This window comes from Halichoeres trimaculatus, unplaced genomic scaffold, assembly GCF_033239565.1.
Source record: "Halichoeres trimaculatus isolate MK-OKI-2021-1 unplaced genomic scaffold, fHalTri1.1 fHalTri1_scaffold_13, whole genome shotgun sequence".
NCBI lineage: Eukaryota > Metazoa > Chordata > Actinopteri > Labriformes > Labridae > Halichoeres > Halichoeres trimaculatus.
In genome coordinates, this window is record NW_027437191.1 from 16,635,448 (window position 1) to 16,648,716 (window position 13,269).

General features: G+C 39.5%; 1 protein-coding gene across 6 annotated transcripts in view; it reads right to left on the reverse strand.

Moving 5' to 3' along the window:
• akap7 (A-kinase anchoring protein 7) overlaps positions 1 to 13,158 on the reverse strand; it is a 55,132-nt gene extending 41,974 nt beyond the window's left edge. For 2 of the 6 annotated variants that reach the window (XM_074685348.1, XM_074685346.1), the window contains exons 1-8: positions 12,605 to 13,158; positions 12,262 to 12,499; positions 11,508 to 11,666; positions 11,180 to 11,334; positions 10,482 to 10,618; positions 7,701 to 7,861; positions 1,561 to 1,673; positions 550 to 596 (exon numbers count right to left, since the gene is read on the reverse strand). In XM_074685348.1, the coding sequence (XP_074541449.1) occupies positions 550 to 596; positions 1,561 to 1,673; positions 7,701 to 7,861; positions 10,482 to 10,618; positions 11,180 to 11,334; positions 11,508 to 11,666; positions 12,262 to 12,499; positions 12,605 to 12,781 (1,187 nt within the window). In that variant the 5' untranslated portion in view covers positions 12,782 to 13,158. The other 4 variants (XM_074685351.1, XM_074685349.1, XM_074685347.1 and 1 more) reach the window with 4 other exon arrangements.
• Positions 13,159 to 13,269: the final 111 nt, after the last annotated feature.

A 13,269-nucleotide genomic window follows, 5' to 3' on the forward strand; every position in this document is an offset into this window, starting at 1 on the left:
TTTTCATGGGATTTTTTAAAAATTAACAGGAATTAATGGGATTTTATATTAACTGCATTTACCCGGTAACATAAATATTAAACAATGGGGTTTGTTATAAGCAGATATGCCTACAAATGTGTTCTATGCATTTTTTAAAATCTAATCTATAACATGGATATAAGCGCAAAAATTTCCAAGCCCAAATTTCCCGGGAATTTTCAGGAAAACTTTCCTGAATTCTACCAGAAATTTGCACCCCTTTGCAACCCTAAATACAAGAAGAGTCCCCTTCATATTCAGTTCTCTTTGCATAGAAAGGATTGTACTCTGTGAGGATGTAATCGGATTGTACAAGAGAACCTCACGACTCAAACTTAAACTTGATGTTGCTTTTATCCGAGTATCACCCCAGCACTGTGCTCTGTGAATTAGACCTTGAGGGGAAGCAGATAACAGAGGGATGTAACCCACAATACGAAATGTGGTACAATTAGAGTCTGCCATCTTTTATTGTGTAATCCTCTTTGCTATGTTTGTAGCCACAAAAAATCACAAAAAAGAACCTACTTGTTTGTGTAATCAGAGTAGAGACTTGGATCCACACGCTTTATACCCTAAAGGACAAAAAACAAAGGAAATTAAGGTTTGTATAATCTAACACACACACACACACACACACACACACACACACACACACACACACACACACACACACACACACACACACACACACACACACACACACACACACACACACACACACACACACACACACACACACACACACACACACACACGCCTGGTCTGAGACAGAGCAAGAATAGTGCCCTGCAGACAGCAGGAAGGATCAGGTGATAAACTGTCTCCTGACCACTGCTCACCACTGAACCCATTCAGAGGCGATAACTCAGCCACATTTTTCTGTCTTCCTTTTTATCCTGGATAGTCTTTTCTCTTGATTCATTCTAATTTATTGGTTACTGAACTATGAACTATTTAAGCTCTATTCCCTCTAACAGTACTGAAACAGTCCTGCTATTATTACATACATGTTTAGATGAAAGAATAAATATTTGACAGTTAACCACAGACAACACTATTTACATCCATTGAGGGAGGAGAGGAGGAAAAAATGAAGAGAGCTCATAACAGGAGGGGCATCACTGCAGCTGTTTGGTAGTCACAAGCCACATGTTACAAAAAGTCACAAGCTTCCTGGAACTCTCTGAATAAAAAACATTACTGGAGGGAGAAGAACAAAGCAGGTCTGTGGTAATATTTAAGCAATAAAAACCAAACGAAAACATTAATGGGTGCAAGTTTCACTTACTGACTTTATCAATACTGTTATTTCAGAACTTTCAGGTTATAACTATTGGTATTTAATGAAAAAACTGTGTAAGAAGATGTTTCAACAAGCTATATAATATTCAAACAGAGGCACTGTATCGGTCACAGTGTTTATGTAACTTTAAGCATCCTCCTTTTTCAGCTTTGGAAGTTTGACATGTTTGCAGTTGTTCTTACAAAACTCTACCAAGAATGTGTGTGTTAGTGCGTTAGTGCGTGTTTGCACACCTGTGATCGTAGTTTTGATGCTCTAGAAAGCTTCATAATGGTGAGATGGGGCTCAAAGCCACGACCATCTCCCTGCAGAAGCCCCCGCTCCACGAAGTGGCTCCGCAGCAGCTCTGCAACACACAGAGAATATGAAAGACTTATTCAAACCAGAGAAGTGACAGATAACATGAGATTTTAAATGCACTTCAACATCTTCCAAATAAACCCAAAAGAATCACTTTTAAAGGCACAAGGACAGGACTCAAACAGACACACACTTCAATTTTTTACAGGAGAGATAGAAAAAAGCTTTTCCCTCCTGTTTGGTTTGACCTAAAGAAGGTCACTGACCCATGGAGAGCCTACAAGGACAGACTCACGTACACAAGATGCACACACACCCACTCAACCACTGATGTTTAGAGGAAAACGAGTGGTATTTTTAGAAGAGGAAGAGGATCTCTACAGGGAGGGAAAGGTTAGTACATAATCAATAAGAGTGTTGAAGGGAGCAGACGAGGGGACAGCAGAGTCTGACTTCCTGCTGTATCCTTATTTTGCTTTTCCAACAATCACAGTATGGAATTAATGTTTTTACTCGTCAGTTGTTACATTTTGATTTGTTTACACCAGAAATACAAGTTTTACTTAGAAAAAGCCAGCCTCAGTTAGAAGATGACAGATGACTCTGAACCTTTACTAATTTTACGTGTGTGTGTAGATGCACTTTTGCTTTGTCTTCATCTTTTAAAACCAGAGGTTTCTGTTCAGTTTAAAGAGAAAAAAAGAGAAATCTGGGCCTTCAAAAAAGATAATATATTCATATGGTTGTAAATAAAAAGAGGAGCTTATGGAATGATTGGTTAGAGGAAGGATTCACAGTCTGCATGTTATTTGTGCCCAAACAAGAAGTATCTTCGCTAAATGACCAGAGTAAGGCTCCTTGCTACTACCTCGTCTCTTTAATGCTGAGTAAAAATTTGATACTACCTTTTGAGATTCAACAGGCCCTGGGCTAATGTAGCTCCATTTGACTCAGATATCCACTTTCAAGCGTTTCCCATTTATATAAAGCACTATGATGAAATGCTTCCAGCGAAATTTCTCAGGTTGACTGAAACTTATATTTTAAAAGTCATATTTAGGGATGCACCGATATGAAATTTTTTGACGATACCGATACCGATATTATTATTGCTGTTTTAGCCAATAACCGATATTTACCACTATCAATATTGGTAAAAAAAGTTCAGTGAGAAAGAGTGGCGTGATCTTGAGAAAAGACGACCATGGAGAGGATCAAAGGATGGAGCGCCCGAGATGAACGTGATCAAAAAAGGCAAGGCAAGTTTATTTGTAGAGCACAATTCATGCACAAGGCAATTCAAAGTTCTTTAAAGCTAAATAATAATAGGTACATTGTAGTAGGTAGTAGTACGTTTTGTCTGTTTTTTGGATCAAAAACAGGAAGATAGACATAAAAGAAGAAGGTCCACTTTTCTTAGGTAGTTTGGGCGTTTACATATTCATAGAAAACAATATGATTTGGGTCTTTAAAGATTGATCAAGATGCTCTGTAAATGGCAGCCAATGAGTAAATACTGCCCCACTTTTACACATCGGCTGATACCGATATTGATACTAGGGATGCGCGATAACTTTTCTTGAACCGATATTGATAACCGATAACTTTCAGCTTCTACAGGCCGATACCGATACCAATACCGATAACCAATAACACACACTCTCAAACATTTATAGATTAACCTAAGATCATGACGTGAATTCTATAAACAAAACCAAAGTACTATTATAATTGCAGGTACTGTGTACAGTATAGTGCTTGTATATAACTTGAGTTTGTATCCTATATATTTTTTTCTACTTGTGTGCTGGTTCTATTCTTTGGTGCAAGTGCTGCTGGAATCTGAATTTCCTGGGGTAACCTTCCTGAGGGATTAATGAAGTTCCTATCTATCTATCTATCTATCTATCTATCTATCTATCTATCTATCTACCTTAAAGGACTCTGGCTTCTGGTTTGATTGAAATGAATATCTTTTCACTCCAGTAAATGAGGTTCACTTATTTTTTTCCGCAACTTTGCAACATAAATGTCGTAAAAAATTGATAGACGCCAAAATTTCGCAAAACCTCTCAAATTTGGATAAAGAAGTTTTTATGCTCTCATGAGGTGATTTTTCAGAGAAGTTTATCACAAAGTATGCAATGGAAACACCTTTATACTATATACTATATACTATACTATACTATACTATACTATACTATAATACCTTTATAAAACATGTCACTTTATCATAACAACGCACCTCCCTCACCTACACGTACAGATTCTGGCATTCATACTGTAACAGCTCTGATGTTGGTTCTGTGTTCAGTGCAGGTGTTTGTGTTTTTGACCGTCAGTATGAAAGCACCATGACGGCTGTGAGCGGGTCAGAGTCAGAGAGCAGCAGGAGGGACGGGCGGAGGTGTCTGTAAGACCTCAGTGTGAGAGTATGTGAGCTGGAGATGATGATTTTCATTCAGTGTTTTGTTCGTGCCTATAAAGATGGCACATGTTCTGACCTGACACTGTATTCTAAACAAATTAAAAATATAATTACCTTAGCCTGTGGTTCATGTCCGGCAAATTTATTGGATTTTTCAAAAGTATGTAAGTCCCAGTGGGTTCGTTGCGGTCGGCTTTACGTTATTAGCGCCTTTAGCATCCCGCGTGTCCTCGTGCTTTCAAAACTCTGTCGAAGCGACGGTTACGTTTCAGCTGACTGATTAGGTTTAAAGTATTGAAGCTGCTCCCTTTTCCTCCTCGTGGAACTTTCCTGGAATAACTGTCTTCTTCAGAAACTTTAAAGAAGTCCGACACACTCGACTCTATGTTTTCTGTTTTAAAGCGTCAACATGCTGTGCTGTGTTGTGTTGCATTAAGGGTGTGACGGGAAATCACGGTTCCCACGTTTGCTAGTCCTTCTTTCGGCCATTTTAAATTTATATTTGCATTTTTTATGTGTAACATGTGAAAAAATACTGTGGATGCCAATTCAAGTCTGTAACTACGACAATATGACCAAGTTAATGAGTCTTTCCCGACATGAGGGGGAACTCTTAAATTTCTCAGTCAGGAAGCGTTGTAATTTCTTTTTTTTTGCCAACGCCTGTTGAACGCATCACTCACTGCAGGCCGTTCATGTCTTGTGAGACTCAGTGAGAGCGGGACAACGATACACATGTTATCGGGGCTAGCCGCCATAATATCGTACCGATAGGAATGACGTCATAATTTCCCCGTTATCGGCTCGATAACTATCGGTCCAATAGTTATCGTGCATCCCTAATTAATACCGATATGTCGTGCATCCCTGGTCACATTTGCGAAGAACTGGGCAGTTAACACAAGGGCACATAAAATCTCAATGAAGAAAGTATTCAATAAACTTTTACAATACATAGTGTTTGAATAATATAATTCATGGAGTTGACAAAGCTGCACTCAGACAGAAAACAGGAAATCACAGTCACTAATAGGCATAAAGCCCCAAATGTTCTGTTGTTTGAGTTCATGGTGTCATGGTTTATTTCCTGAAATCACAGCATGTTTCTGATATTTCAGAGGGAGAATGGGACGTATTACAGCAAACGTGCTCATTTACTTTGTACTGGTGTGTATGTGTGTTTCTGTGTGTGTGTGACACAGAAGCAGCAGTGTTGTGAGAATCCTCTTAAATATGTTGGCTTAATGTTGTTGCCAAAGGCAAAACCAAAAATACACGCAAAATGCTCCTGCATAAACCCCTAACACGTGCAAACAGATGAAATATGAAAATGTAAGAAAAACATGTAAAAACCCTGCAACACCTGCTCATACAACAACCAATCATTTCCATGATTAATCGTGGGATTTTTTTTCAGATTGTTTGTGTTTGACACATCCAAAGACATGAAAAGCATGCACATCATCATTCCCACACAGCAGAGGATTTGTATTTTTACTGACTTTTGAGAAATGAAACAAATTCTAGTGTTTAAGAAGCTTGAAACCAGCATGTTAGACAATGTACTCATCAAAACACTTCATTTTTCCCTTGTTGCCCACAAAGCCATTATCTATCATCATTGCTTCAACATGGTACTCAGACTAAGGTTATTGTTAAAAAAAAACAAGAATAAGCAAAAGACAGAGGAAGTGAAAGCCAAACAAATACACTTTTAACTGACTTCACTGGCTAAAGACTGAGGATGTAAGTGTGGACATGATGAATATTACTGAGAGGATTTAGCGTTTTTGCTGTTTATTCATAACAACTGTAAAACCATGGATTTATGTCACAGTGGTAAACAAGGCGCAGCCTGTTTGGGGAAAATGGTTTTAAGTGCCTCTGTTTGATTTTCATTGCATCCATCAAGGTTAACAATGAGCAGCTTCAGTGTAATGGTAGTTTAACAGCTGGAGCTAGTTATTTAAAAAAACCTCTACAATTGACAGTTTAGTTGTAGGGTTGTTTTTTTGCACAAGCACCGACTGTATGCAGCCTTTTACCATTACCCCTCTTTTTGTTTATAAGCGTATTTGCCATTTTTTCTCTGGCAATTTCTCAGATATTCCCACTCCTATGTCCCTTGAGACACAATTTTGCTCTATTCACAATAGTATCGCTGATTTTCACTCGCACCACTGTTGCTGTTGCAACCACTCATTATTTGTTTAAACTAATGGATACTTCTGCAGAAAGAGATTTAGAGCATTGAGGGGAGGTACAGGAGAGGAGGTGTTAGCCATGTCACCCCTCTGTAATACAGGCAACATGAGATCTCTGGCAAATAAGATGAAAGAACTGACCAGAGTAGTCAAGAGTCAGTAGTTTGGGAAGTGCGGCATGATGTGCCAAACAGTAACATAGCTGCACCAACAGCTAAATCCATTAATATTCTTTCTTACTGTGTATAAGTGTAATCTTACTGACTGGATTTACCCCCCTGTATATATAAAATATATCTTTATCTAATTCTACGAGCTAGCAGTGACGTGCAGACGTTTTAAAGGGCAGGGGCAAAAAGAAAAAAAGGAGGAGACTTCAGCACTCGTTTTTGCCTCGCAAGAGGGCATTAAAGTGTGTTTTGTCAACCAGGGGGGCACTTTGGTATGTGTTTTTGTTCCAAAGAGGGCACACCCCACCCACCCATTCCCACAAACCACTGCTAGCTAGTGCAACATTAGCTGAGCTTGGCTAAAGTTGATGTTGTATATTGTGAGATACGATCCCTTGCGAATCCACTGGTCACTGTCTTTGACTTAGGAGTCTTCTCAATCAAAGCAGCCCACCACAAGGATTATTGTGATCTCCCAGAGGAGTAGGGCTGTTAAGAAGGCTGGTGGCCCCCCTCCTGGTATCCAGCATGCAGCGCAGGGAAAAGATTGCAGCTTACTTTTTGAAAGTTAGCTGGACATAAAAGGAGTCAAAATGTGTCTTAAACCAAATTAATATGATTCACTATTCACTTAAATGTGCTGTGAGGTCTGTTTGTGCAGTACTTATTATTCCTTATTTCCTTATTAGTACTTATTATAGAATTTTCTGACAAAAACTCACCCTGCTCCCCCTAAATAGCTAAGTGTTTGGAGTGTAAAATGTTAAAGGTAAATATTCTTGTCTGATATACCCTGTAGCAGTTTGTACAAATGTTAAAAGTTACCTGATAAAAACAGTCAATCTTGTTATACACAATCTGATTGTACTCTTGAGGGATTAGCGTCAATTTCTTTGTCTGATAAGCAGGAAAAAAGTCCTTACAGGGGCTGTTCACAGTTCAGCCTTCTTCTTCATTCAAGAAAAAACTTTATTTTCAACTTTTAAATCAGAATGTCCGTTAGTTTGTTATTTGATCTCTCATAGCAAACCCTGACTGTCACTCTGTAAATGAAATGAACCATATAATGAAAGTAATCCTCCAACCAGGACAGATAGAGTGGATACTGTATCATATTTACATCCTCAAATGTAACGTATACCTTACAGAACGAGAAGCACCAAATGATGACCTTAACTGAACTTTACATCTTAAATTCAAAACAGACCAAAGTGTTGTTGGAGGGCAGAGGAAAGGAAAACAAAGGGATTAAAAAAAGCTCCATCACTGACCTGCCACTTTGTCCAGAGTGGATCTGTGCTGTCCAGGGGCCAGACCAACAAACACCACCTCCTTCCTGAAATGACTGATCCCTGAGAAGGGCAGCACCAGATCCCGCCCACCCAGCAGCTCGACCAATGACGCCTCAGCCTGAGCCAGCACGGATGCTGCCCTAATGGGAAACATAGAGATGAGTTTACCACAACACACAAACACACACACACACACACACACACACACACACACACACACACACACACACACACACACACACACACACACACACACACACACACACACACACACATATCAGAGAAAGACATAATCCTCTCTCTTCCCCCCTCATGTTACATAACAAGAGAATCAAGTGATTACTAATGACAATCTTCTACTTGATGTAGATTAAGCATCAGCATCATCACATAACATGGATAACACATTCCTGATCTGCACTAACGCAGAAAGCACAGCTCATCCTGTGGTACCTTCTGATGACATTTGAGAATCTGGATCAGACGTGTTGTTTTACTGCTGCAGAAAATTCATTTTCACAAACTAAACACACGTTTCTGTAAAATGTGTTTGCATTTGAAGTAAATCAACATCTTTGTTGATTGTGGCTTTAATCATGTAATTTCACGCATTTGTGTTGAATCAGTCAAACGTGTGCTTGTTTTAGAAACTTTTCTGTGCATCAGTTTGCCACCACAAAGCAACTTTGTTTTACACAAACACAACAATTATTTGTTCATCTGCCTGCAGCGCATGGATCAGCTGGTTGGTAGTTGGATAGTAACCTTTTCTAGCTGATAGTTTCTTCTGATTCAGTCCCTAAGTCTCACCTGTAAGTCTTTTCTTTGTGGGCATTAGCTCAAAGTTTAAACTCTGACACCATCACATAAATCAGGATCTCTCCAGCTCTCCACTTGGCAAAGTTTCTCCCCTTTCTCCTTCAGTCTGCTAAGTTTCATTCTTCCACTGCACACATATAAAGATGTCCTGACATGCCCACAGTATGATGCATGTTATCATCACTGTGAGGATCATCTTTTGTTTTTTTAGTTTGGCTGTATTTTTGTATCTTTGAAGCATGCAAACCCAAACACTGGATCAGTGTGTCAGGGAGAGGAAGATGCAGCACATACGGAACAGTGATGCAATTTCTAAATAAGGTGCAATAATAACACAATAACACCTCATCCACCCCCCACAGTAAACAACAAGTTATCCCTTTAGAATATAACAAAGAAGCAGTAGTTTGGTCAGCAATGCCAGGTGTTAGATGAGGCCATTTTACCCAGTAACATAAGAACAATGCAATTATCAACTTTTGTACAATAATTTCAAAAGAACAAGACATGAGATAAAAGTTTTTTTTTCTTCTTCTGCAACTGTCTTCTGACAATTAATGGAAACAAAATCCCCTGAATACATTTTGTCCTCCGTGCTCGTCCTTCTGCAATGTTTTGGTTTCAGTATTTGAACCTGAACCTTTAATATTTTTAGACACGTTTATCGGTTTTCCTGGAAGTGCTGAGAGGAAGAGATAAGACAGAAGGAGCATCCACAGTGACACGCTGAGCAATTAGCCACAGCAGAACTCTGCTTCCTCGTCTGTAAGCAGCTACTTCATTCTGCACGTTCACAGCAGCAACAAACAAAAGTAGGACCCTGTTGAGCTGAAGTACTGATGATAAGCCACACGACAAACACTGAATTGTGCAGAAGGAGAAGACCTGACTGTTTACCTTGATAATTATATGTTACATCACGGGACAGCAACCCCGAACTAAGGGCCACACATGACTGGGTATTTTCAAAAATGAATATCCCCCTTCATTCGTCTTTAAAAATATTTTCGTCCACAAGCAACAGACAAATCTGCCGGTGAGTTGGCTCAAAGCATACCAAACCCATACTTGGCAGCATTTTCCAGACGTGAAACCCGTGCCATCCAATCAGGTTGAGTTCCTGTCATTCAGCTGTGATGCTTGAAAACCAAAAACTCTGTTTTCCCAGCGTCCACACAAAACCACGAAACTGGAGTTTTCCAAAATCTTCACTTTGGCCGGCGTTTTCCGAAAACAAATGGAGTTAACGAAAGTTCATGCAGGACACGGGAGTCATACGCCCAGCTGTGATCAGCTGACAGACTGATGTTCTAACCTACCCCTCTCAACCAATCACAGCATGTGTCTAACAACAAGGCGGTGTATTTAAATCACGTCTTCATTCTCAGTTATTCCTGCTACCTGATGCTCAGCTGCTGCTGTCACAATCATCCCACCTCCACCCCAGCCTCCTCCTATTTAGCCTAATGTGTGTATCTTATTGATCTGTATGCATTCATTTGATCTGTATGTATACGGGGGGTTTGCTATGCACTCCCTGGAAAGCTCGAGCAAGCTGCTTGGCTAACCCAGGGAGTACTCTGAAAAGCAGAGCTTTAACGCCAATTCTAACTGTATCCATTTGGCAATAAATGGTTAATCTATGACGAGAGTGTTCCTGACTGAACTGAGGTTTTGTGTGGACGACAGGCCTACACATATAAAAACATATGCACTTTCCCAAATACCTGGCTACGTGTGGACATGGCCTAAGTTATTGCAGAAACCAAGGAAGCAGAATGTAATTTACACATTCTTCAGGGTTCAGTATCAATCAATTATATTGATACAGAGGCAGAGTTTTTTGTTATGAATTATATGACTAAAACAGCAAGTATGACATATTTTTTGGCTTTAAGATCTTTCTCTGAAATGTTTACACAAGCATGTTCATCCACTTACAGATCCACTTGTTCCTGATTGGCGAGGTAAGTGACTAACAGCGTGATGTGCAGAGTTGGAACGGGGATCATGGCCTTGGCGAGTCGAGGCTCCTGTTGGAGTATCGCCTCCTGGACTTCCATCACAGCAGAGCTGATCTGTCAATAGAAAGATGATGCTGAAGATTTTCTGTGACTGCATCAACTTCATGTTCATTATCATAAGCATCAGCATCACAACCAGGCATTTGAATATTTCTTCTTCTAAGTTTTCTCCCAGTATTGATTGAGCCTCATGAGCCATTCTGGAAAAAATAAGTGATCAAAGTCCTCTTCATCTAATGACAATTTCAGGGTTTATTAAATGTTTTTTCTTATCTCTTGTTTAAGAAAAAAACAGAGCTGGTGTTTGGTTCTGTGCCCCTTAAAGAGAGAAACTGGGAGTGGCTCTGGGGAGTGACTATATACTGGAAAATACTGGAGACATGCTTGAGAGAAATGATCAATAAACATCCTTCAAGTTAAATTAAGCTGTGAAGGTCAAAGCACAGGCTAGTTTAGAAAGACGTCAGAAGAAGTAAAGACGCTTGATGCAACAAAAATGTACTTTGTTGCTACTTTTTGGTATGAAACCATTTTAGATTAATTAATAAGTCAAAGAACATAAAGCTACACTGCAAGAAAAAAATGAACTGAATAAAAAGTAATGCTCATTCTTACTTGGGTGTTGGTGATGGGGATGGAGACAAAGTAATTCGGCCGTTGACTCTCTTTCTTCTTTTTCTTTTTTTCTGCATCCTCCTCACTGTCCATTCGTCCTCCACTGTCGCCTCTCTTCCTCTTTCTCTTCTTCTCATTTGAGTCCGAACTAGGAACTAAAAAATAATAAAGTAAGGATACTTACAGTTCAGGGTGGAAAAAATAAATCTTGCACTGAAATCATATTTTAGCACAGCTGGCAAAACTAAAGTGGTTCACAACAGAGTACACCACTGTGTCATAGTAAGGCAGAGTGATTTTTCAGGTGGACTAGGAAGAATATACACACATCCAAGCTCTTTCCATGTGGTGGGACTGGTAAGAGAAAATGGGAGCTCTGACATCAAATCATTTGTTGAATCAGTTGGCTTGAGCTTCTTCTTCTTCCAACTCCTTTTCTCTCTCCTTGTTTTCTTCTTTGGCTTCTCATTTGATCCTTCTGCAGCTGCTAAGAAAAAGAAGACAATATTCAACAGAAAAAGGCTTTTTGTGTATAATCTGCAGAGTAAAAAAAATACTTTTTGCAGGAAATAAATATATATCAGTGAAAAATGTCACCCTACCCCTTTGAAAGACAACAACAACAACAACAAGAAACGTAAACATGTTTGAATTAACACTTAAAAAAAAAAGTTAGTCTGACTTACATGTACTTCAAAAAGGAAACATTTTATGGGGCAACACCCATGACTGCTTTTAAAGTATATTCAAATTCAGTTCAAATGTAATTTACAGGTTGATTTTCAAATGCCTGCAAATGGTAAATGGGCCAGTACCTAAATAGCACTTTTTTTAGTTACAGATTTTCAAAAGTTTGAAAAAATAAAGGATGTAAAATGAAAAATTATTTGAGTAGTACATGATTGTGGGCAAAGGTGACACAAGACTTAACCAGATACTAATTTATAGTTTTCTACATGATGAATTTACAGAGTTGTCACTGGTGGAACCATTTTACATTAAACTTTTTAAGCCGTTCAACAGTCGCTAAATTATTCTCATGCCAACCCCAATGTACACGTTATCCTACCAGTAGCACTCACTTGACACAGTGCAGGTTTTGGTGTCAGTTTTATCTTGCAGGACTTCCAGGCCGACTACATCCATATGGCCTTGGGTCAGTGTCATCTTCTTCATCTCTTCATCCTTTGTCCCACACTCCTTTGTTACTTCCACTGCACCTCCCCCCTCATCCTCTTCATCATCATCCGAGGCAGCTGCTGTGGACTCTTGTGAGGCCTGCATGCCACAAACTGTTAGATGACACAAACAGGACTGTGCCTGAAATGGAGAAAAAGGAATATATCCAGGTCACGTCCAACATCGTGTTGCGCTTTCCGTTCGTTTGGCAGATTGACTGTTGAAGACTTCCCTGACATTAGCTACCTTAAGTTGGAACAGGTGTGTAGGTGGTAGAAGCGCGCTGACGTTTTTAAATTGACGGAAACATTTGTGATTTAGCCTAAAACACAATTTATGTCTGACTCTACAAACCCTCTGCACCCAAACTATTTCAGCATACGTCGTTCTTAATGAGCTCCACAAGATGCAGCCAAGGAGCATGACACACACAGAGGGACTAACTTTACCTTAAACCGGCGTTAACTGCTGACAGCTGTATATAAATATGAGCTAATTTTAACTAAACAGCAACTCCAAACTAGACTGAAACCTCCTGGAGCCAACACCTGTTTGAATGGATCACACAGCCGTCCTGCAGGGTATCGGTTAAGCTAGCTGTTAGCTAACTTTCCCGGAGTTGTTCAACTAATTAGTCGAGCTAACCGGGTTATAATCTGTGTTAACATGTTGTCGGTGCACTTAGTTTCCTAACTGCAGACAGAAAAAGCTTAAATTACAAGCGACACATCACATTTAGCTCCACTGTATGCGCTAATTTATACACTTCAAGCCACTTCTGTTTGTAAACATTGTCGAACTTCCGGTATGACTTTTCAGAATAAAAGAGTGTTTCCCTTTCGAGGGTAATAACTTCAATACACTTTGACAACCTTAATTCTCTAAGCTGAATCCCTCAATTTCAGCCAGGA